General features: G+C 37.5%; 1 protein-coding gene across 19 annotated transcripts in view; it reads right to left on the reverse strand.

Moving 5' to 3' along the window:
- The window catches only part of MEF2C (myocyte enhancer factor 2C), a 172,486-nt gene that overhangs the window by 17,021 nt on the left and 130,629 nt on the right, over positions 1–24,836 (reverse strand). For all 19 annotated transcript variants that reach the window (XM_045898130.2, XM_054512806.1, XM_045898147.2 and 16 more), the window contains 2 exons: positions 16,204–16,390; positions 13,636–13,683 (listed from right to left, as the gene is read on the reverse strand). In XM_045898130.2, coding sequence (XP_045754086.1) covers positions 13,636–13,683; positions 16,204–16,390 — 235 coding nt within the window. The remainder of the gene's footprint in view (positions 1–13,635; positions 13,684–16,203; positions 16,391–24,836) is intronic.

Genomic DNA, 24,836 nt, shown 5'->3' on the forward strand with positions numbered 1-24,836 from the left:
TTACCCTCCGCCTGGACAATGATCAATTCAGATGTGACTTTATGCAGATGTCACAATCCTCTGACCACTTAAAAGCACAAAAATTAGAAAGCATGAGTGAATGGATTTCCTGATTATAGATTATAAGAAAATGAAGAACAGACTGACTTCAGAGTCAGTTCGTTTTATAGTTTGATTTGATTAAAAATATTGTTTCACATAAAATAAAACAATTTAAGCATTCACAGTATAATTTGTATGAAGGATAACAGAATCGGCCTCGACTGGTTACGGGTTTCTAAACATTCATATTAAAACTAGTGTAAATATACAAAACTTGAAATGTGGTGTTAGGAGAAAAAAAATTTTTTTCTCTTCAGTTAACTTGAAAACACTTGCTGCTTTTTTTTTTTTTTTTTATTGACTCCTATTTTAAGAAGTTGTAAATTCAAAGAACATATTCCTGGCTTAAGATGTTGTGAGGACATTTCGCCTTGTTTCACAGAGCTCAACTGAGCATGTAGCTCTCTTTGAGCCCAAAGTTCTAAAACTTTCTCTTACTTGGATGTTTAGATGTGAATCTCTTCATTTTTCCCCTCAGGACTTTCAATTATAAATACAAGCATACAAAACTAATATGCACAAAACAGATACTAGGCTTTATGAACCAAGACTAATTTTTTCACTGGCAAATTTTTTTCTTTAGTCTCCCGAATTTGTCATCTTTGACTGTTCAGCTTCCTCTTCCAGCTCCCTATCCACAATCACATACCAAATCTTGTTTTCTTCAGAAATACCTCTCTCCATCCACACTGCCACTATCCTAGGTAAGGCTTTCATCGCCATTTGACTAGGTCTTTTATCAGGGTCCCTGGTCTCCAGCTGAAGGGTTCTTCACCAGACCAGACCTTAAGACAGGCTTCACAAAGGTTGTGAGCTCCTTAAAGCTGTATGCAAATTTTTGTGCACATGTGTGATAATAAATCTAATGTACAGTCTCAAGATTTTCTCTAAAAATCTTTCTCAAGTGCTACTTCTGTTATGTTACTTTTTCAGACCATACTTAACACTTGGGGTCAGTGCCCTGGTTGGCTCTCAGAACTGCGCATAGTCTGGCCTCCTCTATTTCACCTAATTCCCAATGTCCACAGCCAAGCTCACAGTCCTTTGGATATGCCTGAGTCTTTGCTCTAGCAGAGTTTGCTCTCTTCTTTTTTTTAAAGATTTTACTTATTCATTTGAGAGAGAGAGAGAGAGAGCATGAGCGGAGGCAGGGGGAAAGGGGCAGAGGGAGAGGGAGAAGCAGACTCCCTGCTGAGCAGGGAGCCTGATATGGGACTCGATCCCAGGACTCTGGGATCATGACCTGAGCCGAAGGCAGACGCTTAACCGACTGAGCCACCCAGGTGCCCTGCTCTCTTGTTTAATTCAAATTCATTTTTAAGAATCAGCTAACACCCCAACTCTTTCATGAGAGTTCAGACAACCTTTCAGACAACAGCCCACCTTGAACACATTCCCTTCTATCCTGCTGCAATTAAGTCAGTGATACACACAGAGGATTAGCTCTTTAAGTGTTTCAGATGCCTGCAAAACCGATATACAGACTATGCTGGAAAAATTAGGAATTATTCAGGAATGGCACTAAAAGTTAAGTTACCGAGGGAATGTGAGATGAGAACTGAAAATGTAATATGTAACTTGCTAATTTCAAATATCGAGGGTCTCTCCTCTATGTGCTACTTGAGAACATTTCTTATTTTAGATAATGATTACACACTGATGACCAAGTACACCATTGAGACAAACTGCTCATCAACCATATAATACTAAAGTCAGGAAATCACGCAACTGCCCAACTACTAAATTTGTTTATAGAGAGTTAATTGAAGCTTCTTTTTCACTTGTTGCACCTGTTAATCATTTCACAGCACATTACCTTAGCTAACTGCAAGTGGTAGAATCAAATAAAGTAGAAATTTTCCCTGATGAAAAAGAAAACTCTGAGGTACTGGATCTTTTCTTCTATACTGATGAGCGCTTACACTTACTGCCACAGGTTGTCTCTATAAATCTCAACAATAATTTACTCTTACAGAACTTTCCACCAAAAGATGGGCTGCATGATATCCCAGGAAAAAGAACGGTGGAAGGGTGATAAGTAAGAATGAACAGGATTTTACTAAGTGGTCCAGAGAGAGACTTCCCGGAGACAGGGAATGCATGAAAGATCTCAGAGTCACGACTGTACTGGAGAAGGATGAGCATTCCCATGAGAATGGAACACCAGTGGTTTTAGAGTATGCAGTTTTCAGAAGCTGGAAAATTAAGTTGGACTAACACAAAACTCTCAGATCATGTTAACTTTATACCCTGAACTTTTAGTCAACTTCATACTAGAGAAAATAAGCAAAGTTATAGTTTGTGAGTGGTAAGTGACATCCTTAACTCTGCTTTAGGAAAAGAGTGTCAGTGGAAGGGGTAGATTAGAGGTTAGACTGCCATAGAGAAGCTTGTTAGGACGCATCTGCCATAGAACACCTGAGAAAGGAGGCAGCTGAGACAGGAAGATCTACAAGGCAGAAGGGAGTCAAGGACAAAGGAGGATAAAATAGATAAATCCAGGTTCTGGTCTTGAGGTCTCCATTAGAGTTCCTCCAACCATACTGAGCCTTAGTTTTCTTAGCCCTAAGCCATGATTTCATTAGTTTGAGAGAAGCATAAAAGTAATCTGAATCAGAGACTCTCACATACTTGGTTGAGACAGCCATCCCCAACATGACCACGCAATCATATTAACAATATCAAACACTTTATAGAGTACTATTTATCAAAAGTATCAACAACATCTAGCATACACATTGAGGACCTCGAACAGTACCAGGCACTTAGTAGCCGCTATATAACTGTTTGCTATTATATGTGGATATAAAACACCTTGAATCCTTGCAATGACATCCTTGTCAGGTACTAATAGGATCCCTGTGTTACATAATAAGAAAGCTTAACAACAGAGAGGTCCAGCATCTTGCCCAATGTCAAACAGCTCTCAACTGGTGGAGCCATGATATGAACCCAGTAGTGTGTCCAGAGTCTATGCTCTGAAGGATAGCAGTGCCCTGCTCCCTGCGAATCCTTCACACTCTGGGGATTTTGAAAACAGTTCTGTGTCAAATCTCATTCTAAAATTACAAGAATGTGAAGGAAGAGAGGAAGCGAGTGAAGTGTGAGACCAAAGGACGTGAGACCCAAAGGGCTTTCCTGAGCCAGAGGTGATGCGGGAGCTTCAGGAACACAGTCAGCCTGGCCGTCGTAAATGGCTTTTCTGGTTGAGAAAATGCTGAACTTATACAAAGAGGCACAGAATGGTGATGTTCTAAACTGTATTTCTGGTCTCCTGGATAGATAAATATTTATAAATAGGAAATATTGGGTTTAGCAACACTAAATGCCAGAGCAACTGTTTAACTTTCAGTGTGCTATTTCAAGTGGATGATTAAATATGCTCTTAAAGGTAGCTTTTGTAATATTTTAGTCAATAATCTCCCCTGTAATGGAGGGTAAAGATGTTTACCTACCTATTGTCAATTTAAGAGACCAGCTTCCATCAGAACCACTTAACACGACAGTGAAATGCTCAGTATTTTATAGTATCTGCTATTAGTTGTTACCTGGAAAATAATTTCTAATACGTAGGTGTATAAAAATGACTTTGTTTCGTAATTTGTTAATGGTATCTTATTTTTTGGAATTTGGGGCAAACTGCCACAGGAAAGCATTCAGTTGAACCTCTGATATATTCATTTTCTGCTTTTACTTCAGCAAAAGGCTTTACCAACCTAGGTTTTTTTTTCTTTCATTAGAACAATTTGAAAACATTTATAGCATACCGTCTTGTTAAACTAGAGATGTCACATACATAATAATGCCCACTACCATTAATTTTATATCTGAGTTAGTTAAGTTAGTTTCCAGTATCAGGACATGGTTTTGTATCTCAAACATAATTCTTTTCACAGTCATTTGAAATTACTTTAAAACTGTATACAGTAAACTTGCTCATACAACCCACTACTCTACTGGAAGTAGTAGAGTAAAATAGTTTTTAGTAGAAAATAGTTAACTTAAAATAGTTTTCAGTAGAAAAATATTATGAACTTCTAGAATTCAGTCTTATATTCACTGTGCCCGGAATGCCTGAAACCTTGTTAAAAGTGCTAGAAACTGTTATTTAGCTATTGTGAATCACACTTTTTTTTTTTTTTTTTTTTGGAGGGAAAAGGAGATCTTTTTCATGGGATGGCTCTAAGGCAAAAGACAACCACAAAACATGCGGAGGTCAGAAATCTGGGAATGATGAAAATTTTAATATGCCTACTGTGGACTAGAGGCAAAGCAGATTTTCTGATTCTTAACCTGGTAAAGACTCCTGATTATAGATTCTTAAACATAAAATCAAGTCTCCACTCTATCTGAGGGTTTCTTAGGGAAATAATATAATAATGTATAATGTTAGACTATGAAGAAACTCCTGTGAAACCTCAGTGTCTTTTGTGGTGTATTCTTAGAAAAATACCCCAAGAATACACAAAAGCCAAGACTATTCTTGGCTGTACCAGTTAGAGGGCAGTAGACATTCTAAAAAGAGCTTGCCTCTTCTGCTTGACCATGTCACCCTGATGCTGAATCAGACCTTCATGTACTTCATATCTACCCCACTTGTCCTTGATATTTCTTGGACCTGTTTTGTTTAGTATCTTTTGTGAAATTAACAGTCTATCTGCCAACTAGATGATACTGAACATTGAACATTCAGCGCACACAATAGGCTCTGGATTGTGAGGCAGAAGTAAAGAAATTTTACTTATTACTGAGTTGTTTTTCCAAAGATTGAGAGTCCATGTCACAAAACAGGTTTGTTTTGGCAAACCAGTCTCTCATTTGTCCCAACAGTCATGTGGGTCAGGCATTATCATCCCAATTTTTGACAGATAAGGAAACTGAGGTTCAGGGAGCTTCTGTGACTTGTCAGTAAGTGGGGCAGTTTTGATTTGGATCCAAAACACAAGCTGCTTCTATTACTTTATTACAAAAGCCAGATGTTTCAAATTTAGAATGCATCCTTGTACTTCTCTGAATAAAAGCTCCATTTACAAATAAGGAAGAATTTGACAACCTGATGTTTTCAATGCACAAAGGCACTCAAAATATCATTCTACTTGGAGTACTGATTTACCGAAGGGATAGTTTTTAATTGCACCATAAAAATGATACTGAACCTTGCTATCTTAAAAAAAAATTCCACTTAACAATGAATGATAGATTTATGACTCACTTAATTGTTCACTTCTTGAGATTTTGGGGCTGTCTCTTTGCTAAAAATGAGGGGGTGTCTTCATTATTGACACAATCGCTCATTCTTTCAGTCATTTTTATAAACAAAAATATTGAGACAGTACAAATTAGAGAGAACGTGATGGAAGAGAAAGAATAATTACTTGTGGTTTTAACATTTACACAACTGCTGCAAACACATCAGAAGATGGTAATGTTCAAAGTGAAATGTGTTGCACTGCGCTGCATTGCACTCCTGTTCTGCCTCGGGTTTATTAATAGATCCTATTAATCCCCAGCCTTGAGGGTAGGGGATGCAGCACACATCTCTGTGAAGCCTACTTCACAGAGGCGCTCTACTCGCTTACTACACATTTAATAAATATTACTAGGAGTGCATTAAATTAAGCTTCATTTTTTGCTTAGGAAATCAAGAATATAGATAATTGTAATACTGGCAATGCTGACATTTATTAACAAGCACTTACTCTGGTGAAGAAACTGTGCAACGTGCTGCCTTGTACCATTACCTCATTTAATTTTCACAACAATCCTATAAAATGGGAATTCAAAGACTTTCCAAGGGCAATAATGTCATCCCTAAAATAACTTATATGTCATGTATTTTCACTGGTTATTTATTTGTTTTTCCTGAATATCTGCCTCCGGAGTATTTCCCCAAATTACTGCTTGTGCAAAAATTTTGCGCCGTGATTTTCTAGATATCTCTGAGTTGCTTAGTATTAAACTAAAGGTTCATTTTTCATGATTGTCATGTAGATTAATGTATCATGTTTATGTAAATTGACCACAGATTTAGATTTGCTATTATTACTACATTAATAACAACCTATATTAATATAGCAGGCTGTTCTCCCCCCCACACACTACAAATAGAGCATAATCAGTTCTTTACCATAACTGGAGGTTGTAGATGGAGGGTAAGGTCAAGAAATTGTGAAAGGGGGGGCACAGTGTTTGGTAAAACAGTTAACAAGTAAATATTAAATTCAGTTAAAGTGATTAAAATAGAACAATAATAAGTAAACCCAGTGAATACTAAAGCATCCTGTGGACACATCCACAGATTATAAATTGAAATTGTTTATCCAGGTTTTGGTACAATATAGCTTCCTTTAGTTTAAGATAAGCTAAAGGAATATATTTGATTTACTCTTTTAAATACGAGACTTTATCATGACTATAGTACTCTTTGAATTGAAATTTGAGTGAACACACCGTGTAAGTCCAACTGTAAAATTTAAGTGATTGGCAAAACTTTGTCTAAAAACAGCAAATTATACTCTTGGCCAACAGCCTTGAAGCCCCAAAAAGTCCCTGATAGGTAAAAAGTTGATTTCCAAAAGAGGGGCTTTTTTGACCACATCCCTTCTTCAGCATCTACTGTCTATTGATGCACAATTTCCTATCAGTAATGATTTTGAAAAGACCTTTTATTTCTGTATTATCCCCAAATAAAATCTTATGGTGATGCCAAAAACAAGGAGAAGAGAAACAAATTGTGTATGAGGAAAAAGAACTGCTAAGAGAAAAAAAAAAAAAAAAAACGCTGAGTAAAAATATTTTAGGAGGAAATATTAAACCGCTTGTATTAATATTAAAAACGACCAATGTTTTATCAGTCACACTCTCAAGTCAATGGGATATGAGCAAAGAGACAAATTTTCACATTGTTTTACTGAATATAATAGGAAGATGGGGATAAAAAAGATACAAATTGTGAGGTCAGAAATATACAAAGGGCTCTAAAATCTGCTAGAACATTCTTGAGGAGGCTGTTAATTTAAAGAAATAAGACAGAGGATCATAGGGGAAGGGAGGGAAAAATGAAACAAGACCAAACCAGAGAGGGAGACAAACCATAAGAGACTCTTAATCTCAGGAAACAAACTGAGGGTTGCTGGAGTGGAGGGGGGTGGGAGGGATGGGGTGGCTGGGTGGTGGACATTGGGGAGCGTACGTGCTATGGTGAGCACTGTGAATTGTGTAAGATGAATCACAGACCTATACCCCTGAAACAAATAATACATTATATGTTAATAAAAAAAAAGAATTAAATTAAACTAAAGGGGTCAAAAGCAGATTTTACGATATCCTGACCTAGCCTGTAATATTCTTCATTTATCCTCTCTTTGACCTGCCTCTCCCACAGTTAAAACATTGGCCCCAGGAAATGGCATCAAGGTATTTACAATTTTCCAGGTCTTGTGTATGGGAAGTGGACACTGATTTTTTTTTTTTTTTTGCAACTGCTAAGTATCATATGTTGTAGATCATTCAATTAAGAGGACTAAGTATTTTTTTTTCCTTTAATAAATCTAGATAATAACCTTGGTTTGGGTTCAAAATATCACTGTTACTTAATTTCATAGATAATAATAAAGCAATGCTGATGGATCTCTATTCATGTTTTGGGTGAACTCCCAAGGTAAAACTGCAAATGAATTCAGAATTTTTATTTAGAATAATTCAAACTAACAGAATAATACTTTCAAAACAAGAATCTGACTATTAATTTAGATTTTTTTTTCACATGCTGCTTAAGAGTATTTAAAAAAGCAATATAAAGTTGTATTTTATACTAATAAAAATAGTTTTCTTGTCTGAGAGCAACTAAATCGTATCCATCTCTCTTTCTCAAATGTTAACATTGTCTGAATCTGTATATTGTTCGGTAACAAAAATGTAAACTTGTTAAAGCCAATCCTTTTAGACTGAATTTTTAACTACTTTCCTGATACTTCAAGTCAGTGAGTAAGAACTGCAGAGAAGTCTTTTTGGCTGATAAGAAAGTCAGCCAAGAAACTTTTGATAAGTATCCTCAATAACAAATACTTGCAAAACAATGGTACTGATACAGAATAATTAAACACTGTATGACCTATGACCTTTTCCTCTTCTCAGTTCTATTTTATAATATGCTAATTTTTTTTTCAGTACTAAATGAGTTATAAAAAAGTCATGTAAGTGAAGTTCTATGATTATAAAATCATAAAATGTTTCATGTAAAGATATCTGTGTGTTATCCCCAACGTTGAGTACTGAGTTCAAAGGTTCAAAGTCACAGCCTCAGGTCGTGCTAGATGGAGTCCTTTCAGAGCCTGGAAGCTAGGGCTCCTTCCTTACTCACCCCTCAGTGATTTATCCACAGCAATACTCTGCCACCATCAAGTCTCCATGTATTTAGCTGATATAAATTAAGCATTCCAGAAGTGACAATGCTTGACAACCAAACGCATAAAATAGTAAACAATTAACAATCAAAATAAGGAAACAGCTGTTAGTTTCTTTTTTATAAAATTATATCTAATTTACAATAAATGCCAATTAAAATTATTAGCCAATATACATAAATCTCCTTTCCCTTATTGTCAAATAGCTACGTAGACTGTAAAATTCTCTTAAATTTTCAAAGCGATTCCTGAAGGGTTTTCCTTTCTTTCTCTCTCTCTCTCTTTTGTCTCAATCATGAATTCTTGAGCATACTGGTACTTCGTACTCAATAAAAAGCAACTATGTTATCAAAGTGAAAACAAAGGGTATTAATAGGATAGTGAAAAATCCAACACAAGGCATTGCTATGCATGTACCACATCGACTGGTACATGCACAAGAGGCCCTGAGAAGGAGCCAACACAAGGCATAGCTCAGAGACTGGATGGGAAAGATGCTGTATTTCATTATCAAGTTGAGCTGAAAAAGAGAATGTTTACCTTTTATTTCTATTAAATCTAATGATTACAAAAATTCACCTGAACTTAATCTTCAATCAACAATAACCACGAAGATTAGCACGTTAAAAGCTTTAATTACACAGCTATGACAAAATGTAATTTAAAAGCAGGGACTTTTGATTTTGGCTGTTGAGAGGAAAGGACTAAGCACTGGATGAATAACTGTGAACTGAAACCTAGAAATGTCACCACTACTAATGTATTATAATGATTTGCTGTATACTTCCCTTATACCAAGAGTACAACCCCATCCTGTTACTTCTTTATTACCATTTGCCTTCATCTTTGAAATTGCTTCAATTTAAATGATAAGAGGTTTATTATTTTAAGAGGTGATTTGTGATGGTCTGAGGTATCAACCCACATTTCATTTACTGCTGTGTATCAGTTCTTCAGGATTTCTATTAAGTATGTTAGAAAAGTTAGTAAAACTTTATTGGCCAATGGTGTTCAGTCATTTAATCAAATAATTCACTATTCTTTTTTTTTTAAAGATTTTATTTATTTATTTATTTGAGAGAGAGAGAATGAGAGAGAGCACATGAGAGGGGGGAGGGTCAGAGGGAGAAGCAGACTCCTGGCAGAGCAGGGAGCCCGATGCGGGACTCGATCCAGGGACTCCAGGATCATGACCTGAGCCGAAGGCAGTCGCTTAACCAACTGAGCCACCCAGGCGCCCATAATTCACTATTCTTTGTATAAGTATCAGAAGAATGTATTATTTTTGTGAATTACAGATCGAGGGTTTATTTTTTCATACTAAAAATTACATTATTTCTTTGAAGTATTCTTTCTTTTTTCATATCAACATTATTAAAAATTTATGACTAGCAGATTAATTTTTCCTTTATTCAGCTAACAAACATTAGCTGAGTATCTGCCATGTACTATCTTTTATGTCTTGAGCTGGGAATACAACCTGAGTAAGAAAGACACAGTTTGCCCCTGGAAGGCTGAGTGCCCAGGGGAAAGATGTGTGCCCAGACATTACAATTACAATGCAATGAGGTAAGTGATGTGGGCGCAGGCTTCCATGCGAGGAAAAAGAAGAGATGCATAATTCCTTCCGGAAGAAAGGATTTCCTGAATGGCTGTACTGAATTCTGAGGAATGACAAGAGTGCGCAGGAGCAAGAAGAAGCTGAGGGAAAGGAACTAGGAATGCACACATAAAGGCAAGCGGTCTCAACAGTTTGTAAAGCAGCATCACAAGGAAGTGGTTAAGAGCATGGGTTCTGGAGACAGACTGCCTGGGTTCCACCTTGGGCATTTATTTAACCTCTCTCTGTCCCAGTCTCCCCATCTATAAAAAGGGCAGAGTAGGCATATCTACTTTAAAGAACCATCATGAGAATAAATGAGTTACTTTTGGTAAAGCACATAGTAAGGGCAACTTAAATGTTTGCTATTATTTGAGTGCAGGGTTCTTGCTGGCAGTGTCAGAAAGGAAGGTTTAAGACTGCAGAGGGGGGCTGGGCTAAAGATTAGAGGCTCCTGGTTAATTCTAAAAGAGATGCGAAGCCATGTCTGGATTTTGGGCATATGAAGGATGACCTACAATTAGTTTAAGGAAAGGCTAATTAGTCATGGGGAAAGTGGAGGGGGTATGCAATGTGAAGCAGGGAGACAAATTTGAGGGCTCTGGAAATAGTCCTGGAGTGTTGCTAGGAGCCTGAACCAGGGCACTGGGACAGGAATGGAGAAAGAAGTAGATTTAGGAAATACCTTGGAGGCAGAACTGGTAAGATTTAATGATTCACTGGATGATGGGATGAAGGAGAGGTATAGTTCAGGGGCTGGATGGGTAAGTTGTTATATTTTATCATCGAGCTGAGCTGAACAAGAGAATGCTTATCTCTTTGGTCACTTGGTATTTATAAGCACATGCTAATTGTTAAATTTACTTCCTTTCTGCATGGTGCTATCCCCTCCCCCCCCTTTTTTTACAAGTTGAGAGGATCTGATTTTGAAAAAAATACAAAGACTGAAAAGTATTTAAGTATGTGCACTTGGCCTCAGAGTTTCTAGCTTTATCAGAGACCTTGAATTTCAATGACAATATTCAAAATTTGGAAGATATCTTTTGGCCATTTTGCCTTAGTCTTCTTTTCTGAAAATGCAGAGACATTCTGGCTGGCCTTGTTTCCCCTGGTGTTATGTGACTCTCTGACATCAGCATAGATATATTTCGCTTTGACACATGATACCAGCGGGTTTGAGATAGAAGGGCAAGACGGCTGAGCCTGTAGCAGGACATGACAGAAAAGCTGGACTCTACTAAATGGCATCTGCAACAGGTGTTCTGTGGAGCCCGAGTCAGGAAGGGCTTCTTCCTCTCTTTTTAAAAAGCGGGGAGGTAACTCACAAATATATAGAAAACGGGAGAGTTATACGCTCATGACTACGAGATACATTCATCCGGATAGAATGTTTATCATCATCAGGGTGGAACAACTGAGTGTCTTTCTTGTTTCCTTCTATTTTTGAAGTAGAAGATTCTCACATCTGTGGTAGAGGTCTTGATGTAGGAAGATAAATTTGCTATGCCCATAAGATTTTTTTTTAGCTCCATGATGCTATGTGGCTTTTACACTTACAAGACTGAGTGTCTTCTCTGTCCCTGGAGGGCCATTAAACCTAGCAGGCTGTCAGAGAATTGACAATGACAGCATAACTGAACAACCAAACACTTCTTATTTTCAAGAGAGAATCCCAAAACATTCTAGCTATTAAGCAGAACCAAGAGTCTATTTCCATTAGGACTGAGTAACTCATCTCCCCCCATATGTTTTTTACTACATCTAATAACTTTTTCCCACCACTGTTGGCTGTTCCTATAAAAGCACTGAGATACTGGATAAAATATCATAACATCTAAACCATTTTTTAAAGTTATCTTTTCCTGGGTCTTTGTGACAACCCAGTTCTTAGTCCCTACCATTCTCTCTAACCAAGACTTGAATCCAAGCAACACTGGTCTGGCTTTGATCTGGTTTTGTAATTTTGAGGCTGCAAGCCTCAAAGTATGTTTTGAGGGAAAAAAATGAGCACTTCGTTTCAATGCCCAGAAAAATAGTATATTGAGTTTAGTCATTAATTTGACTCTACCTAATTTTTAAAAGGCAGATAAAATAGGAAGCTAGTACCATTGATTCTGTTTAATTCACTGTGTAGTCCTAATACTTTTTCTTCATTACTCACTGAATTAGTGAAGAGCCAGTATCAGAAGGAGAAACATTACCCCAAATGGATATATTTATAAAAATGTTTTTGTATGCTGATTTTCTTTATCTTCTTTCTTATAATTAGCAGGCTATTATATTTGACCTTGGCAAAATATCTTAATTAGGTTGTCCATGGATATTTCAATAAGCTTGAATTTTTTTTTGACATTTCAAACATAACCTTGTATCATTCATGCCTGTCTGCTACTATTTTAAATGTATATCATGTTCCAGCTGCAGGAATTACCATGGTTACTTGTTATGCCAATAGTGAAGTGTGGTTTGCATTAAAAACTACTGTGCTGTCTTACCTCTGCACTGAAAATGACATCAATATCTCAATAATCACAATAATATGAATTAATATGGAACCCTGGAGAAGTGTGACTATAAGATGATTGGACATAGTGGAAGAAGTTCTTAAGAGCTAAAATATATTTAAATGGCTTTTGGGGGGTACACTATGTTCATATTCTCTAAGAGCTCGTTTTAATGCCAAAATTGGCTTTATTTTATTAACAATATTGTTGAATGGTTATAATCTTGCTCCCTCCTTTTTATTTATTTATTTTTTAATTAAAAAAATTTTTTTGAAGATTTTTTTAGAATTTATTCATTTGAGAGAGAGAGAGCAAGTGAACAAGAGCAAGTGAGAGCAAGAACAGGGGGAGGGTCAGCGGGAGAGGGAGAAGCAGACTCCCCGCTGAGCAAGGCCCCCAGTGCGGGGTTCAATGCGGGGCTCGATCCCAGAATCCGAGATTCATGACCTGTGCTGAAGGCAGACGCTTAACCGACTGAGCCACCCAGGCGCCCCTCCATGCCTCCTTTTTACTTATTTATTTATTATTTTCCTATTTATTTATTTGTTTTTAATTTAAATTCAATTAATTAACACATAATGTATTATTCGTTTCAGAGGTATGCTCCCCTCCTTTTAAAAATGTATTTTCCTTTAGAAACGTACAGGACTTTGGTACTTCTTTGGGTGGAGAGAGAGTTCCATTTAATGTGAAATGATTACCAGAGAATTCAATTGGCAAGTCTTGCCAAAGATACTTTTGTGTCCAGAGATGGTATCTAGGATTAAATTTGTTTGATCAGAGCCCTCACTTTTGATTACGTGGACTAGCTGAAGTTTGATTAAGAAAAGTTCTAGTTAACAGTCTTCTAAGTTACCATCCATCCACTTCTGCTTCATAAAAATGCTTGAGAAGTTCTGGGGGCCATTTTCCCATGCATCTCACAGATCTCCCTACACTGTTCAAAGGACTTACTCCCGGCACATCGCCCAGTAAAGGAACCCTGAACAATGATACACGTTGTGGCCCAGAAGTCTCCACTCACCTGCACTGGTGCCTGCACCGGATGTGAGGTCTCCACCCATCAGACCACCTGTGGATTAAAGAGAAAGATAAGATGGAGGAAAGGCTACAGGTCCACAGAACAACACACTTTACCTTTAGCAGCCACAGTATTTTGGCTCTCCCAAGGTCCTAAATTTATAAAATATTACCTAAGTTGGAAGACTGACATTTGTTTTATTATGACATGCTGAGCTCAAACTTTAAACCTACATTCAATCACTGACATTTTGCAGAATCTTTCTTTCTAAGAAAGGTTACATTTAAAAAATCCAGTGTTTAAATGGTCTCTGAATTTTCATTTTTGGATGTTTTACAGAAAGTGAAAAAAAAGGACTAAGGTTTGCTGTATGTTCAAATAACCATACATTTGATGTTTAATTCTTTGTAAATATATTTTATATAATTAATTTTGTAAAATGCTAATTGTCCAGAACTTTGGTCATTTCATGAATCTACCCACAGTGAATGACCTCATTTACTACCTGAATTTTTCTTACTGACACAATAAAGTAGGTTTCATTGGCTACAAATTTAGAAAGGTATGCTTATTCACTGCTGACTTAAATTTGGCAATGTTAAAATATGACAGCTGGGATGTTTCAATAAGATACTGAGTATATTAATTACTGTTAGCTTTTAAGGAGTAAGATTTAGCCAAAAGAACAGAATATTAGCTGGATTCTTTTCTTTCTTTCTTTGTTTTGGAGAGGAAGGTGGGGGGGCAGAGGGAGAAGGAGAGAGACAGTCTCAAGCAGGCTCCACACTCAGCATGGGGCCTGACGTGGCACTCTATCTCATAACCCTGAGATTGTGACCTGAGCTGAAATCAAGAGTCAGGTGCTTAACTAACTGAGCCACCCAGGCGCTCCTCAGCTGGATTATTTTCTAACTGATCCTAAGTGACAGTCTATAATTATTAGTTTGTTCTGGTTTTGGAATTTGAAGAAAATATTCATTATATTTTAAGAAATGTTTGTTATTTCCAATCAAATAATATTTTGGAAATAAAGTATGAAATTAAAAAAAATAAGCAAGCATGAATTTATCAAACAGGGAATTCAACTGCGTTTGAGTATGATCTGAAAAGAATAACATATGGTTATTGAAAATTCTTATGAAAAATTTCAATCATATTCAAAAGTAGAGAGAATGGCATAATGAAGTCCTTTATACACATCTCTCAGACTCAAGATTTATTATTTGGTTGATTTTGATTATATTTTCTATATAAAGTTTCTGTACTAAATAGTAATACATGTTTAAATTATAAGGCAGATATTGAAGTATTCTCAAGGAAAAATTCTTCCATGAATAAACTGCTTTTAACACAGTTATGTGTGCTTAAGACATATTAAAAATTTCCTATGGAGCGCTTTTTTAAAAAATAAAATGTAATAGGGGCACCTGGGTGGCTCAGTCGGTTAAGCGTCTGCCTTCAGCTCAGATCATGATCCCAGGGTCCTGGGATCGAGCCCCGCATCGGGCTCTCCGCTCAGCGGGAAGCCTGCTTCGCCCTCTCCCACTCCCCCTGCTTGTGTTCCCTCTCTCCCTGTCTCTCTCTCTGTGTCAAATAAATAAATAAAATCTTTAAAAAAATTAAAAAAAAATAAAATGTAATATATAATGGTTTGCTAAAAAAATATATATATATATAATGGTTTGCTATATGCAATTTAGAAATACAATTATTTTTGGTGCTTCTTTTGGAGATATAAAGGAATTGTTTGGTTATATTCAGTATACATTTACTTAGTTCCAACTGGGAAGCTGGCAAACCAGGAGGAATTTCTTCCCTTCAAGATTCTTTAAATCCAGTGGGGAAATAGACACATATTCAATAAAGCACATCATATTGTATTTTGCTTGATCTGAGTATGAAGAATGGTTGAACTTTTCCTGAGCAATAATTTCTTTTCTCTGGGACACCGTGAATTGCACAACAATAGGGATTTCTTAGAAATGTTGAGACAAGTTTGTGGCAGGTATATATGTTCTTATGATGTACTCTTAATTTCATTTCTGACTAAGTTTTGTTTTTATTTCACACTTCTTAAGTTACACTATTTTATCATATTTCTTTTCTGCTTTAAGTCCTTTGTGGTATAAGTTTCTGTATAAACAAATAAAAAACGCCCAGAATAATAAATAGCTAGATGGCACAAATGCTATCAGAGGATACAGGGAAAGATTTCACGGAAGAGGTGATGTTTGGCTAAGAGGAAGAAGGAAAATGGCATTTTAGGCGGGAGGAGAGCAGAAGCAAAAGAATGGAGACAGGATGTTTGACTTTCTGTTTGAGAAAGTATGTGGTTAAAATATAGCCACATGAGAGATTGGTGATAGTCTGAATAGATAAATAGCAGATTATGAAAGATTTCAAAAGACAGGCTGACGAGGTTGAAGACCTAAAAGGGGGTGGATATTAAGCAATGAGGGAACATAACAAATGGAAAACTGGAAAAGTCTACAGCTTGATGATAAAATACCCTTTTGGCCAACAGTGGCTCCTTCCAATGATTTCTAACACTGCATCTCTATGAGGACATACCTGTGTTACCTGCACTTGGAGGTCGATGTGTCACACCAGGAGACATACTGTTTCTCTGCAGAGAAGGGTGGGCCAGCGGCAAAAGGTTGGGGTTTCCCAGTGAGCTGACGGGGTTGCTGTATACCAAACTGTTGTGGCTGGACACCGGGATGGAGACTGGCATCTCAAAGTTGGGAGGGGGAACAGCCTGTAGGAGCAGAAAAAAAAAATATGGGTAAAAGGAAAGAAGAGAAACAGAAGTCCTCAAGTACAGATAAGACTTTACTTTTCCAAGAAAAGTTTCAAATTCCAAGCCGCTTGGTGTCTAGAAGACCATTAAGAAGAGCTCTCAAGATGTTCAGATCATAAATTGATTTCTTTAATGTGCTTAGAACTCTTTGCAACTATTAGAAAACGTTTCACTTTTGTTTAAAACAAAGCCCCATTTCATTAGACTCCATTGTCTTTGAATTCCATTCTATTAAGTAATAATTGTTCATTTGTGATGTCTGAATCTGGTACCAGAAATGACTGCAAGATCAAAGGTGCATGATTGTGATGACTTCACAGAGAAAAAGGAGGATTAAAATGCAAACCAGAGTCTTCGGTTTAATTGCTTATTGAAGCATATTTATGCAGAAATTTAATGATATAAAATCATCTCCAAGCATGTGAGTAGCACATATACCTTAATTATTATTTTTAAACGTCTGTCTTTTGAGATTAACTCTAAAGATAATAGACATTTTAAGAGACAGAATTCAACAGAGCATGTATCATTCAATAGTTCATTTTTTAAAATGATAGTTCAGAATATATGTTACACTTTATATTTTGGGGATGCACGGACACTGACAAATGGCAAGACCTCTAACTCAAAGGAGAAAGCTGGCAAATATCGAGTGAAATGAAGTCGTGTGTATATCTAATTAGAGTAATCAGGTCCCAATTATTGATATTTTGGTATTATTTTAACAATTTAAGCAAAATCATGCTTATTTCTCTGCTTGCACTAACTAAATAATCATACCTACAACTTCCACCTTTTTAAAAAATGTTCAGCATAAATGAAAGTACTGCTTGAATATATTGCCAGAGGACTCATGGTGTCAGAGCATACTGCATTCTTACTATAAAATGGGTACGTGTGTGTTTGTGTGTATGTGTGTGTGTGTGTGTGTAACTATCTAATATATCTATTGGAGACAGGGTTTATATAGAACATTCCTTCAGGATTCTCAGATAAGTCACTGTGTAAGTTTAAATGCCTATGTGCCTGTGACTCAAAGGTTTTTATTTTTATTTATATTTTTATCGTTTTTCCCAGTAATCTTAACATCATCTTTCCTTTCCTGGTTGATTGGCTGGCCTGCATCAGATGTCATGCTCTGCAAAAGCTGTTTATCCTGGTGGTGAGTTCAATACTACTCTCTGTTTAGGCTTGTGCTCTCTTATTCTTTATTTTTCCTGTTTTCTTTTCTTCCATGATCTGGACATGTTGATATTGACAGAAGCAAATGTTTCATAACTCTTTTACATGTCTTTTACAGGGAAATGAAAATGTTGAAGTGCTTTATTAAAACAGTCATTCTTTATTAAGACTTTATCTATTTTAAGCAGAGTAACAAACAATAATTTTGGATAAACATCATGATACAATGAAATATCAATGTTGGATAAGACATCTAGGAATGAATTTCCAGAGGCTCAAATTTTCAGAGCCTTTTAAACAACAAAAAGTATTAGTGTATGCTGTGAAATAAATGTCTGTAGAATGAATGAAATATTGCATTCCTGTAGTAAAAGGCCAAATAAGAATTACTTAGAATACCTAAGAAAACAAAGGTAAGCAACTGTGGTAGGTCTCTATTTGCCTCTCTAGATCCACTCTCCGCCCTCTTTACTGCTCTGGGCCCAGGACGCTGAATCTCCAGACTGCATCCACCGGGCTCCCACTGCCCTCTGGCTTCAGCTGGGCCAGTGGAGGCACCAGCAGAAGTACAGAGAGTAGGAGAGAAGTCAGGGTGTTTTGCTACCGTAGCATCCTCCCTGCGGAGCCACAGGTTGGCAGAGGCTGCGTTCCGCTAGCGAAGGTCACGCCTCTTTTGGGGTCATGTCTTCTATAGACTTAGATCTTGCTGTGCTCTGGTATCTTTTCTGTCCTCTTGCTCCTTCAGGCCTAGTTATGGTAACAGCTTCCAGGTTGCAAGCCTTAATACACTTCACCATTCCTTTGGGTTTCACTGAACCCTACCTATCTTCAAACAGTCCTTTTACTAAACTCCCTTCAATGACTGTGTTTCCCCCCAGAGCCATAATAGTGACTCTCTAGATCTAGAATAGTGGTACTCTACAGGGGTGGACTCCCTCCCTAGGGAGCACTTTGGAAATCTGTGGAACAATTTTGGGGTGTCACAATAACTGGGGGGTGTGGCTGGTATTTTCTGGGTAGGTAGGCAGGTATGCTGTAAACTCTGTCATATGTGGGACAGTTCAACACAACAAAGAATCATCTCATCCCATTCAACTTTCAAAAGCCCCCACTGGACATTTATTGTGTGAAAAAACCCATTTACAATGATGTGAGTCAGAACTAACTTTGTTCTACAAACACAAGGTATTTTTATACATTGAAACATGGATTTTGTTATATACTGAAATCTCCAGAAATGCAATTACTGTGTGCATTGAGGGAACATTCTACTTTCTTATGTAAGGAACTTCATCAAAAATTTTTCACCATCTTGGAAAATCATGTCACCAATGGCAATTCTGCTTTTTAATTTGGGTTGTAAATATAGCATACTGTTTTCTCTTAACTCATTCCATTAGAAAGTGTTCCTCTACCCCTTCACTGAAAATCCTCTTGTCATAGTCATTATTAACCTTCAGGTTGCTAAATCCAATGGAAACTCCTCAGTCTTCAACTTGGACATGGCTGTCACTCCTTCTTGATAAACTTTCTTCCCTTTCAAAACTCTGGACTTTCCCCCCTACCTTGATGGTTGCTCCTTCTCAGCTTTTGTTCCCAGTTCTTTCTTTTCTCCCTGATCTCTGAATTTAAGAGTAGCATGGTTCTTTATCTGCGGCTCAGATCTCTCTCCTTATTCAGCCTTGCATATCCAGCAACAACCTCAATATTTCTACGTGAATGTCTAATAGACATCTCAAAATCAACTCCAATCTACCTCCACTCATACTTTTCTTCATCTCCAGCTGATGACAGTGCTTTCAATGGCACAGAATAAAATCCTTGGGAGTCCCCCTTGAATCTTCACTTTCTCCCACACCTGACATTGAGTCCCCAGAAATCCTATTGGTTTAACTTCCAAATATAACCACTCTCCAAACACCTCTCATTTTAATGGCTACCATTCTGGTTCCAGCACCTCCTGCCTTGATCACTGTTGTCACCTCCTAAGAGTTGCCTGCTTCTATCCTTGCCCTCCTTCTTTTTATTTTCAATCTAGCAATTGAATTGATCTTTTAAAAGCACAAATCAGATGATGACACCCTGTGAGAAGCTCCCACCTTACTCAGAAAAAAGCCCAACTTCTTCCAGTGTTCCATAAGGCCCCATAAATTCCAGCTTTCACCAGGCTTCATGATCTGATTTCCTATTGTCCTCTTCCCTCACTCCCTCATGTCCATGGCTAACTCTAGCACTTCCTTCAATTTTCTGCTCAAAATCTGACCTTCTCAAGGAAGGCCACCCTGACTACCTTATTTAATTGTACAGCTTGCCTTACCCCCCATCTCTCTCCTGATCCCTTTCTCCTGCTTTTCTTTCCTTTGTAACATCACTTATGATGTTGGCCAAATAATGTTCCCTTTCATCAAGCTGCTAGAGCTCTTTTGTTGTAAGGGAATGCAGTGCCTAGTCTACATTTTATTATATGAATTGAATATTTTTCATCAAAGGAGAATTTTTAGGAAGACACTGTACTAATATCAAAATACAAGCTTACAATTTACTGTATATTATTTACTGGGCAGGCACCATACTACATAATTCACACACATTATGTGATCCAACTCTTTCAACATCCCTTCACTATGGATATAATCCTTTCCTTTTTAAATCAGTAAGATTAAGTGGCCCAAGGTCATCTAACTAGTAAGTGGCTGAGCCTGTTGCTTTTTCCATTAAATGGTTGTGTAACACAGTATAAGTTTTTGGATAGAAATAAAATACTGCAGTCAGAAATCATACTGTGAAGTGAGTATGGGCTTCACGTTAGCAGCTTATTATTTGTGAACCATGAAAATAATGAACTAAAAGGGTTCTCATGACATGTGGCTGAGTGTCCATGTTAGAGTGAGCTCTGTGCTCATAACTGCCAGGGTGTGACTGAGGTCTCAGGAATAAAATAAACCTTCAAGACTCCTCTCTTCCGTATTTACTCAGGTTTGGTATTTTAAAGCTATCTTTTAGCTACAAATATTTTAATCTGTATTCACTCTTACTATTTGTAAATGTTTAACTATGATTGGGTACTTAAGGATCTGCTATAAAACTACTTCTCCCCTTGAATATTCTACAGAGTGTTGATTGTGTCTCAGTAGAGAGCAAAGCCCATTTCCTCTGACTACATGGACATCCAAAATAAGAAAAATTATCAATAGTTTTTTCATAAAATCTGAACCACCTTAATAACTGGTTCAGTGAAAATCTCTCTGCTCCTCTCTTCCTCTGACCGTCATCCCAAAGAATTATTCAGTTTCCAGCATTCTGCACTGTAAACAATTTGATAAGTATCAAATTCTCTTGTGATTGGTTAAACAGCAGTCAGATATAACTCTGATACTGAAGCATATTTCAAAAAATCACAATTTATAAAATATGCTAACATCTTTTTGCATTCTATCTTTTGCTTTGTTTCTTTATATGTATTAGGAACTGGCTAAATCGTTTTAAAGTCGAATTATAAGCTTAAAAATGACCACAATGAAGAGATAGCTCAGAGATTCAGAAAGAGCAACAGCCTTTATATCAGAAATCTCAGTTGCAGTCCAGTTGTGTAATAAATTGCCATTTAACCAGGCAAGTCATTTAATCTCCCTTGACCTGATCTGAGACATGAATGCAAACATAAAGAGACTAGTAACTAGCTCTAAACATTTTAGGGAATGCAGAGGCTACAAAAATGTATAAATGTTTACAGGAATTTGGCATTACTTATTTTCTTCTTGATCTTTCAAAATTAGGGAACTTAAAAGCATCTCTTTAAAAAATTTTTGTCTAAAAATTGGAAGCCAGAAAGTAGTTAAAAGCTCCCAACTTGCATATATCTCAGGGCTGGGCTCCAAATTTTAGAACACTCAAGACAGGTAGTAAGAGGGAATTTCAGGTGATTAAATAAAATGTTGTAGGCGGGACTACTATGTATTTGCAGGGCCCAGACCAAAATGAAAATATGGGGCCCCCTCTTGAAAAATTATGAAGAATTTCAAGATGGCAATGGCAAAGCCTACAAGAGCAGGGCCCTGTGTAATTAATTGCACAGGTCAGCCCTGCTTTAAGATACACAGGCATGAGAGCTAAAAAGCTTTTTAGTGTCTATCCCTGAACAAAACGGTCATGGTTACTGAAGTGAGTCATCATGGTCAGAAAGGTATCTGAACTCTTACCCCAAACCCACTATTTTCCCCAAACTTACCACAAGGAAAAGTCCAATAAAAAGTTAAATAAAATATTTTTAATAAAATATTTTTAGTTAATAGGCCCTCTTTTATTTAATGTGAATGACTGAACTGAATCCTCTTTTTGGGCCACTGATGATACTCCCTTTCGATCAACCATTACCAGGCTGCTGAGAACCGACAGAGGGGGAAAAAGAAATCACACAACTCCACTTGCTGATATCCACATTCCCTCCAGGTTGCCTGACAACTCTGGCCTGTACTCCCTCTTTCCCATCTCATTCCCGATTTCTTCCAATGTCTACAACTTCATCATTCTTGGTCCGCTCTCCAGCACCTACTCCCTCACTATTTATAGAAGCTGGGTTCAATATAAAACACAGAAATCACTAGGTGGTCACATACTAAACTTCACTCTACCCATCTACCACCTTAACTAGGTCACGGGTCTACCTACAACTCTGTCCTGTTCCAGGCCCCAACCTCCTTCCCTTCCTTGAGTAGCCCACCACTGTAGCCCCACTGCACCAATGCCTTTGATCTTTTCTTCCGTGCAAGCATTTGTCCTCTGCAGATAAATAATCTCCAGAGCTTTTCCTTTTAACTCTTTCCTTGATCCTAGTTACAGCAGTATTTCTCTCTTCACAGTCTGTTACTTGAAGAAAACACATGCTATTTCCACTTCCTCCCTTCCCGTTCACTTTCAACCAATCTTGCAACCACGTCTCCTTCCTTCAGCCCATTTCCTAATTCCCGGTTCCTCAAATGGAACTGTTTTTTTCTTGCTGTAATGCCCAGCATGAACCGTGGCAAACCCCACATGAGGAAATGCTGGTCAACAAGATTCCAAATCATCCATGAATTATTTCATGTAATTGAGGAATATGGGCATAAATTATATTGTAACAGGTGATTGCAATATTAAATTTTCTATTTTAAAAGGGAAACTCTTCAAACTGGGTCTCTGAAATAGAAAAACAGTCTTGTAATGTTTTTAAAGAGGTGGAGACACTCTCTACATACAAAGGGCAGAGTGTCCTTGCCCTGCTTTAAATGTTTTAGCAGCTGTGGAAACTTTCAACAAAATTTACTTCCAGCAACTGAAAGTGATGTGCGAAAACTGGGCTTTTCATCGTGGAGACTGAAGCACTTACTAAAGAGATGAAGACTCAGAGGCACAGCTAGAAGCTGTGTAGTCCTTCTCACAGCCCGGCCTATAAACTCTCATGTGGTTTTCATCCCCCGCCACACACCACTGCACCTCTTAAGAAATCATGTATCCTGATTTTGAACTCTTTACAGGACAGGATGAAATACTGTGAGGGACTCCAGGTATGCATCACACCTCCTTCTCCTAAAGCATGGGAAAAACGATCCAGTGTGCAAATATGGGCATTCTCCCAGAGCCTCGACGGGGGGTAGGGTGGGTGGGTGGGGGAGGTTAAAGCTTCAGACATTTAGGATCGCGGCCATGGAGAGTGATCTGCAGTATTACATATACTGCCCTTTCTTAACTGTGCAGGGGATTCCTCCCGTCTGAGACACCTACAATCTTATCTTCACAAACCTTTATGCCCAGCAGCTCTAAACCAGTGTATCGTATAGCAAGTGAAACTCAGCCCGTAAGAATTAAAAATTGGCCCAAAGGAGGGATTTCTTTCCTTATTCTGGGCAAGATAAAATCTCAATGGGCATTTTATCATTCTGGGTATAACAAGTATGCATCGCTGCATCTGATAGGAAATATTTTATTTTTGATAAAGTGCCACTGTGGATGTGTTGTAGGTAGTACTTAGTTTTATGAAACCTTTAAGAATTTAAGCCACTTAGCTTTTTTCATGATACCGTGTATTAATAATTCTGATTCAACAAAAGCTCTACTTGCTGACATTATTTCATTTAACAAAAGAAGCAGACATATTTATGAGGATAGAAAGTTTAATATTCATACATTTTATAAATGAATTTAAAGTGTTCAGTTTAATTCAACACAGGTTGGTTGTGCACTTACTACGTGTAAGGCATTAATTTATCCTGTGAGTGCAGATGTGGACTCGGCCTAGAGCACTTGTCCCCAAATATCTGCACTTGTAATTGCTGAGGCATATTTTCACTGCAGAGTCCCTCCCAATCCTCAGGTTGAGGGTGTTTTGCTAACTTACGAAAAATGTTCTTTTCTGAGAAAGGAATTAATTACCTCCTGAAGAGCTGGTACACAATGAGGGTTTCAGACTCTAACATTAGTTATTCAGAAAGCACGTGAACCTCTGAGTTGCATCACTTGATGTCACAAAATTAATATCACTTGACTGATGACAGAGTATATAATAAAAGGTATGTACTTTTCCCCTCTCTATGTGGGCAAACAAAATAATACATGCAGAGTTATTTCTCTTAAATATCTGGCAAGGCATATGATTGATTGTTAGACATCTTTTGACTTGGTTAAGACAAAATTTAGCCAAATGTTAAAGCATGGAAAATGTTGGTGTAGGCAAAGCGAATATTCTGATAAAGCTTTAAAATCACCCCAGCACACAAACATGTTGAAGTCTTACCATTAGGTTTTCATGCAGTCTGTTTCCCTGCAGCGAGCATTAGCTTTAACCCTTCAGTGCTGTTGCTGAATGTCATGTTTAGGGAAGGGGGCTGAAGCTTTATTCAGAAACAAGCTTCTCTTTGGGTGAGGATCGGCAGTTTATGTGAGAGAACTGCGGATCTATTCGTGTATCCCGTATCAGGACAGATACGTGTATGTTTTAGAGTAAATCCTCAAGCTTGTTCAGAAGGAGATTCCAGCATTTTACCAGTGCATTGTGATTCGTGTGAACTGTGTGTTTAAAAGATTGGGTAAATTCAGGGTGTGTCGCATAGATCTTTCTCTTCCACCTGTATACCTTCTGCCTCTGAATGGACTTTTTGATGGCAACTCTTAGATTACATAAGTTCAGCATCCCTTCGGGTTGGCTTTATAAACGCACTGTCTGTGGGATGAGATGGCTATTTTATTG

Source organism: Mirounga angustirostris, unplaced genomic scaffold (genome assembly GCF_029215605.1).
Source record: "Mirounga angustirostris isolate CCGP_5_RB_7025 unplaced genomic scaffold, mMirAng1.0.hap1 SCAF_7, whole genome shotgun sequence".
Lineage (NCBI taxonomy): Eukaryota > Metazoa > Chordata > Mammalia > Carnivora > Phocidae > Mirounga > Mirounga angustirostris.